Genomic DNA, 11,692 nt, shown 5'->3' with positions numbered 1-11,692 from the left:
ATCTAGTGAATTGAGTTACTGAAATAAAATAACTTTATAATAATATTATGTTACTTTTTTATGTTAGTTTAAAGTTTAAACTATGTGGATAAGTAGATATATTGCACATGTGTAAACGGAAAATAGAAGAACCTGTTTTTTTAACAAAGGTTTTAATACTTTTCAGAGTTGCTGACAGCTTTTTGATGACAGTTCATTTTTAGAGCATGAGGATGTTGGAGACGCATGTTCTGTTTTGAAAGAGAAATCTGTTTTCTCTTACGCTTGATAATCAAAACACAGCTGTTTTGTGATTATTCTAAAATATGCTAATATTGTAATAAATACATTTCATCATCTGTGTTTGTTCTGTTGTTGTTTTTTTGACTCTGTTTTTAGGTCTCTTAAGTTTTTTTGTTTTTGTTTTTTTTTACCACTTGCTGCAAGGAAATTTGTCCTAAGAGGACATTAACTTTACACTGATATATTGTCATACTTGAGACCTCCATGGAGAAAAGAGTGGGATGTTCCTTTGATGGTCTGTCTCATAATGATTCCAATAAACAGAGTAGAGAACCTGAAAGTTCATTTCATGGTTTGGATTCACAGACTGTTTCCACTTAGATTTTTGGTGTATGAGCTCATGACCTGCTCTACTTCCTCCGAATCTCTAACCAGTCTTAACTTTTGCTTTCACTTCCTCATGTGCATTTCTACAGTTTCTGGAATATTTCAAGGCTTTCTTAAAAACAAAAACCTCCCTGTAGAAATCATAAGCAGCAATAGCAATTCCAAATAAATCAGAAAAACACAGAATGATGAAGTTTAGCCTGCAAACAGTATCAGACAGAGCATTTGAGAATATGTATGGAGGAGTGGACCAGAACCACTGCTGCAGTGCAAGCCTGGTCCAGAACAACAGGAAACATCTGGTCTCTGGACTTGGAAACAAAGATTTCTGGACCAATGTTAACTGGGTTTTCCCAATAACTATCTAATGCTTATTTCACACAATAATATAAAATTAAACTTTTTTTTTAAATAATGCAAGGTAATGTGGACTTTTTAAAGGTCCTGTCTCTATTTCCTACTTCTTGTGCATCACGAAACGTTCACTTTGGCTTGTTAAATAGACATTTGTTTGGCTGAATCCAAATAAATCCAGCATAGAACTAGGAAATAATTAAATGTCAAAATAATGAGATATGGTTTTGCCCTAAAATAAAGTCCCGACTTTAAGTCCCGACCAATTTGTTTGATAAATTGGAACTTTTATGCATTTACCTTCTAACATCGTATTTAAGTGATGTAAAATTAAAATATTCAACAACTTAGTTATATTGAGTGTGGTTCTGTGACCTTCAGTAGATATTTTGTTGTACTTCGGAATATTTCTGACATTTCGTAGATTCTTGTGCCGTTTCTCAATATGCGTTCTTGTCTGTATTTGTCTTCTCGCGTCATCGACAGCGGCCTGATGTGTTCTTGCTCCGCCCATTTTATCGAGGATGCGTCAATGCATCCTTCTGCGGACTTGAGGCAGCAAGATATCCCATAATGCAATGCGCCACCAGCAGCGGTAAATAGAGGTCAGTACAGAAATGTATTGCATTTTTACCACCATTAATTGCCACGAAAACTCATTTAAATTTGTTTTTAGGCGAGAAAGTAAACCTTATAGCTTCCTCTATCCACTCAGTTCATCCAGAATATTCATACTTTAGTATTTGCTTCGGAGTTTTTCGGAGTAGCATAGCTCTGCTAACAGACCGGAGGAGCTGCCAGTTTAACGGGCGGTTGGAAAGCGTTTTCCCCACTAACCGCAGCCTGATTTCAGCAAGTCACTGTCGTTTTCCGCTGCTTGTTATCTGTTCGTAGCGGCTGAAAGTGAGATATAAAGTGTAGCTATATGGTAATTATCTGCAAGTAGCAGAATAGGAAATATATTTTTCTCTTAGCATATTTTTTATATTTATTTAGTTAATATTAGTATTTTATAAATTGTGTTGACACAGACTTTCAAAACCAATTATAAATTCGTAGTAAGAAAAATATTTTAATACAATGTCCCTTCATGATCAGAGAATCATACTTTAATTTGTAAATTAAAAAATGCATTTCCTTAGGATTGGCATTTCATGTATAAGAGTGAACTCTTATTTTTCTTTGTTTTATGCAGGCAGCTCTTCAGGTGAGCAGACTGCAGTTCCAGGTTTACTTCCAGCTTCCCAAAAACTCCTGGAGATTCTCCCCGTGTCCTGCCAATTTTCTTTTCACTGTCTCCTCAATTTCATAGAAAAAAACTATTAAATTATGGTAATATTTGCTTTTGACAGTCTACGAATTTCCTGGAGTTATTGACTGATTATCTGCTTGTTTTTTTTTGTTTCTTTTTTGTTTGTTATTCTAATAAAGACATTCGTACAAAATTATGTTTCTCTTTCTACGCTGGTATCTTCATAGAGTATACTTAATTATGATAACAAAGGAAACATAAGTTTGTTAAGTGTTTAGTAGTTATTATAAAATAACCATCCATTTGTGTGACAGGAACTCTGGCCAGATGCAGGTTGGTAAAACATTAAATATGAAATAATTGTTTTAACTTTCCCTGTTTATGAATCCCTGGCAAACCTGGGGAATAAAGAAGAAATCAGTTCAACTGCATGACAGGCTGGCCATCATCCATTATGATTTGTCATTTGAGATAAATATTTTATAAGCAAATAATCTGATGAAGGTGGCAAACAAGACTCAAGCTTCACTGGTAACAGTAGTCTGAAAAAGTACTTTGAGGAGATAAATTGTTTTCTATTAAGCTTTTTTCAATCAGTAATAAAAAACTTAATCCCGTTAATTTGAAGGTGTTTCTACTTAGAAATTACTTGTCCTTAATTATGTATATTTGATATCTGTTAATATTTGTCCCAATTATTAAATTGTCCAGTMCCAATTGTTAAATTGTTCAGTTTAACACAGGAAATCTCCTGTGTTAAACAGAAGAATTTATTGAAATTTACGGAAGTTGAGTGACGTCATCAAGAACCGCGTCCTTGTGAACTCGGTAAGAACGGACTTTCAACTGTTCTTGCGGGTACGTACTTGCCAAGAACTCAAGAATGTACTTGCGTTCTTGAGTATTGAGAAACGGCCTTGGTCTTATGGAGAGGAGAGAACGGTTTGGAGTACGCCCCTTGAGTCACATGACTTCCGCGTTCATCTGACGTCTCACGCGCTTTCTTCTCTCCTGGACTTGGTGACGCGTTTGTAGGTAAGGGACTGCGAATGGAAGCAGAGCACTCGCACTGGTTTTCAGCTTGAATCTTAGCATTGAAGGAGAAGTTCATGAGAGTTTCATCGGTAGCCTGTCAGTTCTCAGCTGGACTTCAGCCCTGGGTTTCTGATGAGGAGAGGTCCAGTCAGATCAGGTGTTCTCCCGAACTTTGCTTCCCAGCCCCGATTAAAGGTCAGCGACCTTTTCCACTTTTAATTCAGAATTTATCAGGACGCTCTTGGGTGTACGAAACAAAGCGATGCACCTGGCCGTTCATTTAGTGGTGGTTTTTCTGCACAGGACATTTAATGCGACAAGATTTAGTGACAACCACCAGTTCAATAAACATGGAGTAGAAGAGGACAAACACACTATAAATAATTCAGTTTCATGCTGCTGCTTAAAATTATTTATACTTGGCACACTGGAATACATATCTTTCATGTTGCTTCAAAGAAATAAAAGTTATTTTAACAGAAATCAAAATGATATTTATCCCAGAGTAAATTTCCAGCTGTCTTGGTTGGAGTCTGCAGACATTTCCACAGAAGAGACTCAGAGATGTTTGCACAGCAGCCACAGATTGTTTCTTATTTTTAACAAAAGAGACACCTTACTTAAATGTCTGCACCTCAAATTTAGAAATAAACTAATCTTGCAGCACAGATGTCAAGTCATATAATACCGTATATATAAGGGAAACGTGCTGTGGGACCAATTTTGAAATTTACTTCCTATTCTGATACAAATTTCTGTTTTTCCTTCATGTCAGAACTCTAAGCTCAGATATTTTTTCCCAAACACTTCCAACATATAAATAAAAATGTAAGAATTGCTTGAACCATCTGTCTCTAGATGGTTCAAGCAATATTTGAAATTGTGTAGTTCTAAAATGCTGTTAGTTTTACTCCAGATGTAATAGGACACACATGCTTTGTCTCTGCAGTATACAGAATATTTTCCCATCACACTGGAAGTTGATCCAGATATTTTTGGTAAACGTGAGACGAGTCTTTTGGCCTATGGGGTTTCACAAATAGTTGTACACAAACAAATGAGGAATTGCCTTCATTTCCATAATTTCATAAAACTGTTGCTTGCAATACTTTTATATCAATATTTGAAATTGAAAGTATATATTTGTATTCTAAATTATAAGAACAATTTGTTGTATGGCACCTTGTGGGGTTCACAGAGAAAAAATAAATAAATTAAAAGTTTTACAACTCAGATTTTATGTTTTTATGTCTAATATGGAATAACAGTATACCCAAAAGAAAAAAATAAGTGTAAGGCAATATCAATGGTTTCCATGGAGAAAAATGTAAAGGTAAATAAAAAAAGGACCATATATGCCCTGGACCCCAGAGGGTTGATGCGGTCCTGTATTCTACTGTCAGGTGCGGTTGTAGTTTGTGTAATTGAACTGAAATCACAGATATTTTTCAAAAGATGGATTGTTTTAAAGAGATGGACATTGTTTATTCTTTTCCTCCATGTTTAGGGCCAGACTCAGGATGACTCAGGTCAGCCATCAGCAGTGGGGACAGGTCCCCGGTCTTGGCAGCATGGACATGTGGACCCTCCAGTCCCCCCAGGTGCGGGTGGAGGTCCTGACCCTGGGTGCCATTATAAGGTCTGTGTCCTGCAGAGGGAAACATGGGCAGATGGAGGATGTAGTCCTTGGCTACGATGACCTGGAAGGTAAGACATAAAATATTCAACATTTGAAAAGAATGAGCTGATATCTCAGTAAGGCTCATTCTGAAAATCCCTTGAAAACATCAGTGAAAAAGAAGAAAAAATCTCAGGGGGAAAAACTGCAACTCCTTTGGGATCTGGAGTTTTTATGGTTCAGTCTGACATCAAACTGAACATAACCTCAGCAAGGTTATGGTTTGAATCTTATATTAAGAACAGGGATTTCTTTGTTTCAATAGGTAATTTAATTTAATAACCCTAACCCTCATCAAGGGGACAGAAGTCACATGTGGAGCACCCCAAGGTGCCAAGGTTCAATCCTAGGACCCCTCTTGTTTAATATCTATATGCTCCCACTAGCTCAGTTATAGTTATGTTGGGACTAATTTATCTATCTACGGTTTGTCAGAAATGAAAATGAACCATTCACTAGTACATCAGTCACACTTTGTGGAGCAACCATGTTTGATTTCAGTACCAGGTTTAGTGTAGGACCAGAACTTTCCAAATCAGAATTATGACCTCAAGAGGCATTCCAATGGATTTCTCTGACTGTCAAGTTAAAAATGATACATTGCATTACTTTGTGATTATAAATATCAGACATGCTCTCACGCCCCACAACACATTTCTTTCCCATCCTTAACAGAATAGTTAGTTGTGACTAACTTTAGATCTGACGTAATAAGTTCTGGTCAGAGTCTGTTTGATTCGTCAAGCTAACCAGTCAAGTTAGCTTGACACTTGATTGGGACCCCTGCCTGAAAAAGCTAAGAGAAATTAAAGTGACTGCATACTTATCTTTGATAAAGGTGAACAATCATATTTTTATGTTGTCAGGTTATGTGTCGGATAAACGGTATCTGGGGGCCTTGGTGGGTCGCGTGGCTAACAGGATAGCAAAGGGACACTTTGTGGTAGAAGGAAAAGAGTTCCAACTAGATACCAACAATGGACCAAATGCCCTGCATGGAGGCCTGCACGGCTTCAACAAGGTAAGACCAATGCTTGGGGAGTGTGTTTGCTGTTCCTGGACTGGAAACTTTAGCCGCTTCAACAAAACACTTCAAGGTGGGTTCAAAGAAAATGTGAAGCATTTCCTTGTCCAATAACAGGATAGCTACAGTGAGTTTATAACTAATGCCATTGGTTTTTAACTAAAACTGATTATGTAATTACAGTTATTTTTGTTATGTGTGTGGTCATGTTACTGCTGCTGACCAAAAGGCACAAAAAACAGGAAACAGATATAATTCTCCACATTACCCTGTTAGCTAAATGTCGAAATATTAGATGAATATATCATTATTAAAACAACCAAAATGCTTATTCTTTTTACCCAGTAAGTGTTAAGTTTACTGTATGACATTACTGGGCCTGAATAATGTTGGCATGTTGTTTGATTGCTTAAGATGATTTCTATATCTTGAGAGCCTAACTGTATTGATAAACGACTGAAGCAACAGGTTGTCAAGAATGCTTTCCAGTTTTTCTTCCCATTCTTGGAGCTTTTTATATCCTGTAGGTGAAGATTCTTAATCTCATCCAGGAGATAAAATCCTTAAGGACCGGATGTGGGGCAGCTGTTTGTGTTTGCTTGTTCTATGAGGACGTTTCAAAAGGAAGATTTATTTTCTTGAGTCCCTCTCTGGGTTTCTCTGTCCAGGCAGTCTGGCTTGCTGAAGAAGTGGAAGGTGGTGTGATCCTCAGTCATACGAGTCCAGATGGAGACCAGGGCTACCCTGGTGAGCTTCAGGTCTCTGTCTCCTACACTCTACAGGTAAACATACTCATGTCTCAGCATCAGAACCATGCATCAAAACATTTGCCTCATTTCTTTTCTGGTGAATGTATAAAAACAACTTTGTGCGGAAAGGATCATAAAGTTTATAGTAGCAATCATTTTAGAAAAGGAAGAAGCATTTTTATTCGTTGCTGAAAACACTAGAGTTAGGTTAATTGAACCATAAATAATGATAAATAATCTACATCTGAGGAGAAGACCATTAAAAACGAACCCAAGTAGAAGTTTGTTGCTGAACTTCCAGCTTCAGATGTGTTCCAGATCTTTACTCCTGACAACAAGAAGATTGTAGGACAGATTCTATAGGAAGCAGACTGGAAAACGTTCCGGACTGGACTGCTGCTCGATTATCCTTCCTTCGATCCGTATCGTTTCCCAGACTCAACTTTCCAAATATCACCTTCAATTTGCCTTGATGTTTTATTGAGTTGATTTTGCACCCGACCCGCCTGTGTTAGTGAGGTTTGTGTTTTTCTGCTTAGGGGGAAACTCTAACCACTGACTACCGAGCCCGCTCCACCAAAACAACCCCCATCAACCTCACCAACCATTCCTACTTCAACCTAGCAGGGCAGGTAAGACCTCAACATCATTCACACCCTGGAAACTTTGCCACATTCGATCACAAACATAAGTCTTTGTGTATTTTGTTGGGTTTTAAATTGGCATTATTGTGTAAAATCAACTTTTTTCAGCTTTGCATCATGTTATAATGTTATTCCCGCATCAAAGACACACCTGGGGCCTCATGCATAAAAGAACACTAAAACTTGGCGTACAGAAAAATGTAGAAAAGTGCGGCGCACAAAAACAATTGGATGTATAAAGCCGTGCGCACGCACGTGGCCACGTACCTTTCCTTTATAAATCCTAATTTGCGGGAAATAGAGCGCAGCTGCTGGTCTTCCCTGTCACCACCCATAAATACATATGTAAATTAGTATAATACCCGGAAGTCTGCCACCACATGGGGCAATAACCATGGCAACGTCCTTGTTTGTAGCAGTATGAGTATTTATAATAATAGTAATTATATATTTTATTTTAAAGGTGTTTTCAGGGCACAAGATCACCTCACAAGAATAAAAATAATACATTTTAAAGAAAAAAAAATCCAAATAAAATAAATAAATAAAGAGATCGCGCAAATGCCTGTTTGAACAGGCAATAACATAATATGCCTGTGTCTTTAAATCCCAGCTGAATGTGCACATTCAGCTGGGATTTAAAGACACAGAATAGAGATGACTTCTGTGCATAGAGAGCTTTCACAAAGCGGGCGGCTCCACTGAAGGATGACTGCTTCTGGACCGGTACCGCACAGCTCCTTCTTTAAGTTTTGTTCAAAGCTCCAGAATGATCAGTCTGGGTAATCTAAATGCTAATAAACCATCATCAATATTTCCCAGAAGGTAAATAAGATCTCTGAACACATGCTCCCTCTGGATTCTTCCATTGGCAATGTTCTCCATCAGAGCCAAAGCCCTCCACAGTGAACATAGCCCCGCCTTTGAGACGCAGCTCCTCCTCAGAGCTGCGGCTTTGGAGCTTCCACCTCACAGAGCAGCACTTTCCTCAGTTTCTTCAAATTAGCCAACAGCAATTAGCAAACACCTGGTGGAGCTGTGCACCTGCTGAGCTCGTAATAGGAGCTACTTCTCAGAGCAACGTTGGTAAAAACATTGTTGAAGGGTTAACAGAAGAGCCATGTTGTGATGACTTCCTGAAAGCGGAGTTTCAGAAAGAGCAGGAGTTTTTAAAGAGATAGAGTCCCAATTTTAAGGCATTAAATTACTAAGTCAAGTTATTTTTGATATATATATATAGATATATATACATATAGCACCTTTACGACAACTGAAGGTAACACAATTACATAAATTGACACGACACAAACCACATAAGTTTTAAAAATACATAAGGTTGTAAAAGTCAAGCTAGCATAACTGAGCTATTATCCACCTTTTGCTTTTTCTTTGAAATATTTTACTGACCAGTGAAAATGTGGCTCTTACCTTTGGACCTTACTGCTGAAGTTTTGACAGTTAACAGCAAAAACTCACGTTCATATTTTGAGATTCTTGATTGTTTTCAATGTTTCATTTTCCCCACTTTCAATGTTCTTGACTCAATGCATAGCGATGTCACACACGCCTCATACAGTCACGTGACACAAACATTATTTGCTACGTATGGTGATAAATCATCTCTATATGTGTGTGTTTGTGTTCTTGCATGCTTGGATGAAGGGAGTGGCAGATATCTACGATCATGAGGTGTCTATCAGTGCACACTCTTACCTGCCTGTTGATGATACATCAATCCCTACAGGTGAGAGCCTACATCAGTCCTTCCCTGACATAAAATAGACAAGTGAGAAACATTTCCTCAGTCTTAAGTTGCTCTACTTCTGACAATAGTGAAAGGAATGTTATTAGAGATTCACCAATCAGAGATTTTTAGGCCAATGTTTGTAAAGTTCTGACCTGCTGATACCAGTTTTAGTCATTTTTTATTTCCCTTTAAGATCCATGAATAAGAGAAAATACTTGTTTCTCTTATTACGTAACAAAAAAAAAGATGATTTTCAAGAAAGAATAAGTCGGAGCCAATCTGTTGGCAGGAGAGATCCGCCCTGTGAAGGACACACCTTTTGACCTCCGGGTGCCGGTTCCTGTTGGTGTCCGGCTGAAGAATGTTCCTGGCCTCGGCTTTGACCACAACTTCTGCCTGTGTTCGCCCAGAGATGACTGGACAGAAAGACATGCTGCCAGGTTGTTGCACATTGCATACTCACACAACAAAAAATGTCCCAGATTCATTCATTTAGTTGATTCTGGAAGGCAAACGTTCTTCCTCGTTTCAGAGTGCTCCACCCCCCCAGTGGGCGTGTCCTGGAGGTGTCAACCACCCAACCAGGAGTCCAGTTCTACACCGCCAATGTCCTAGACGGCTCCATCAGAGGAAAGGGTGGTGTGACATATGGGAAGCACAGCGCCTTCTGTTTAGAGACACAAAACTGGCCCAATGCTGTTAACCAGGTATGTGGCTGGATGGAGAATCACTTCCAATGACTAAGCTAAAATATAGGAGAACTCTTAGAACTGTAACTTTTTCCTTTGTTTTTTTATTCTCTGCTGCTATTCTTGGCCAGGTCCCTCTTATGATTGGGACATGTTGATTTCAATGGGACAAACCTGGTTAAATAAAAGTTATTACTATTATTTAGGACCGCATCTAATGATTGTTTTAGTAAACGATTATTCTATCAATTATTCTGACAATTATTCAAATAATCTTAGTAAAAAATTGGCATCTCCTGCAGATTTTTTATTTAACCACTTAAGCCTTTTTTTTACACAATATAAGAAATACATTAAAAACAAAAATAAGATAATTCAGTTACTTTTTTGAATAAGAAAATAATACTTTTATTGCTGAAACTGCAATAACGTAGCATTCCTTTATGTACCCTTGATCATTTGTAGCAAAGAAAAAATACTGTCTACTAATTTATTTTTTGGATTAATAATTGGATGGATTTTTTAAATACAGAATTTAATTTGAACCAAGTGTAGCAAAAAAAAACTGCCACTGGAGTGGTTCTGGGTAAAACAAAGTTACAGACAAAGAAGGTTTTTCTTCATAAATGCAAAATGAATATATGTTTGGCACAGATACTGTCCTGACTGTGTTGTTCTTTCATCAGATGGCCAAAATAAGGCTATTTCTCTAGTTAACAATTAATGGATGACTAAATTATTTGACAATTGTTTCCATAATCGATTAATCACGATTAGTTTGATTGTTTCATTTCTATCTTTATCAAGTAGTTTTAAAATAATTATAATATTTTTAATATCTTAACAGAGCAGGTGTGGATGAAGACTGTTTGTGTGGGAAAATGTTCTAATGAATAAGAAATATTAATAATAACCAGGGAGAAACTGAATTAAACTTTCAGTCGAGACTCCTGCTACACAGAACCTGTCCAGAGTTGCACCAACATTTTTAAAGAAGAGAGCCACCTCCTTAACACTTGCTGCTCTTTCTGACCATTCTGTCTAAATATGTGGTTTAATCAAAACGTGTGTTCTTAAGTAAGGTCTGTTGCCAGGCCAAAGGTGTATGTGCGTGCGTGCGTGCGTGTGTGTGTGTGTGTGTGATATAAATGCGTGTGTTTGTGTGTGTTTAGGCTTCCTTCCCAGACTGCCTCCTGCGTCCCGGGGATGAATATCACCATGTGACTCGCTTCACCTTCACCACCGTCTGAGCGACAGTCAGGATTCCAGCGCTGACCTCTGACACATATTTAGGTCAAAGCTTGCTTTATGACTGCTGTTGATGTGAATTTTTTCAGCAGAAGTTGTAATAAAGTAATGGTTTCATTCAAACTAGTTTGCTCCCTCTATATATGAATAACTGAAAACCATCAGTCTTATCAATTATGTGAAGTAACATTTTTAAGGTATATGCAGCAACACATTTGATGTGTTGTTAATAATGATGCACTGATCCACTTTTTTCACTTCCCAAACCGATATCTGTTACTGATCCAGGAAGTGAAAAAAGGGTTGTTGTTTTAAACACAGACATACATATACTGAATTACAAATTTATTTGATAATGCTGCACTAGTAGAGCACACTCGAATACACCACTAGCAATTAGAAGTAGAACAACCAATGTCAAATAAATAATAAATAAACTGAAGTTAGGAAACTGTAACTACTAAAGTTGTATTAAATATTATATTCTAATTTTCTAAAAAAAAAATACGAATATGGGGTTTTCTTTAACCATAGCTACAATATATGTATGTATATATTTTGACCTTATTTGAGAAAATCCACAATATATCCAAATTTGTTCACATAATATTGCTTGTAAAAATAGTTAAAGTTAAAATAAATCATTTAAAGACCCACAATGAT

At 37.3% G+C, this 11,692-nt stretch overlaps 1 protein-coding gene across 3 annotated transcripts; it reads left to right on the top strand.

Annotated features, from left to right (window-relative positions):
* The first annotated feature begins 1,518 nt into the window (after positions 1-1,518).
* galm (galactose mutarotase) lies at positions 1,519-11,152 on the top strand. 3 transcript variants are annotated; one of them, XM_008429127.1, is made up of 10 exons: positions 1,519-1,558; positions 2,159-2,170; positions 4,758-4,957; positions 5,795-5,949; positions 6,621-6,734; positions 7,241-7,333; positions 9,008-9,089; positions 9,382-9,532; positions 9,625-9,799; positions 10,954-11,152. In XM_008429127.1, the coding sequence occupies exons 1-10, from the start codon at positions 1,542-1,544 to the stop codon at positions 11,029-11,031; spliced, it is 1,077 nt and encodes a 358-aa protein (XP_008427349.1). In that variant the 5' UTR covers positions 1,519-1,541; the 3' UTR covers positions 11,032-11,152. The 3 variants fall into 3 exon arrangements, with proteins under 3 accessions (XP_008427349.1, XP_008427350.1, XP_008427351.1); XM_008429128.2 differs by lacking the exons at positions 1,519-1,558; positions 2,159-2,170 and adding an exon at positions 2,989-3,250; XM_008429129.1 differs by lacking the exons at positions 1,519-1,558; positions 2,159-2,170 and adding an exon at positions 3,257-3,445.
* The last annotated feature ends 540 nt before the right edge of the window (positions 11,153-11,692 follow it).

The sequence above is a fragment of the Poecilia reticulata genome, linkage group LG15 (assembly GCF_000633615.1).
Source record: "Poecilia reticulata strain Guanapo linkage group LG15, Guppy_female_1.0+MT, whole genome shotgun sequence".
NCBI classification, from domain to species: Eukaryota; Metazoa; Chordata; class Actinopteri; order Cyprinodontiformes; family Poeciliidae; genus Poecilia; species Poecilia reticulata.
This window is presented reverse-complemented; position numbering and strand designations above follow the sequence as displayed.

Coding starts and splice junctions, on each gene's coding strand:
- galm (XM_008429127.1), top strand. Junction 9,533..9,624: donor ACAGAAAGACATGCTGCCAG/GTTGTTGCACAT, acceptor TCCTCGTTTCAG/AGTGCTCCACCCCCCCAGTG. Junction 9,800..10,953: donor GGCCCAATGCTGTTAACCAG/GTATGTGGCTGG, acceptor GTGTGTGTTTAG/GCTTCCTTCCCAGACTGCCT.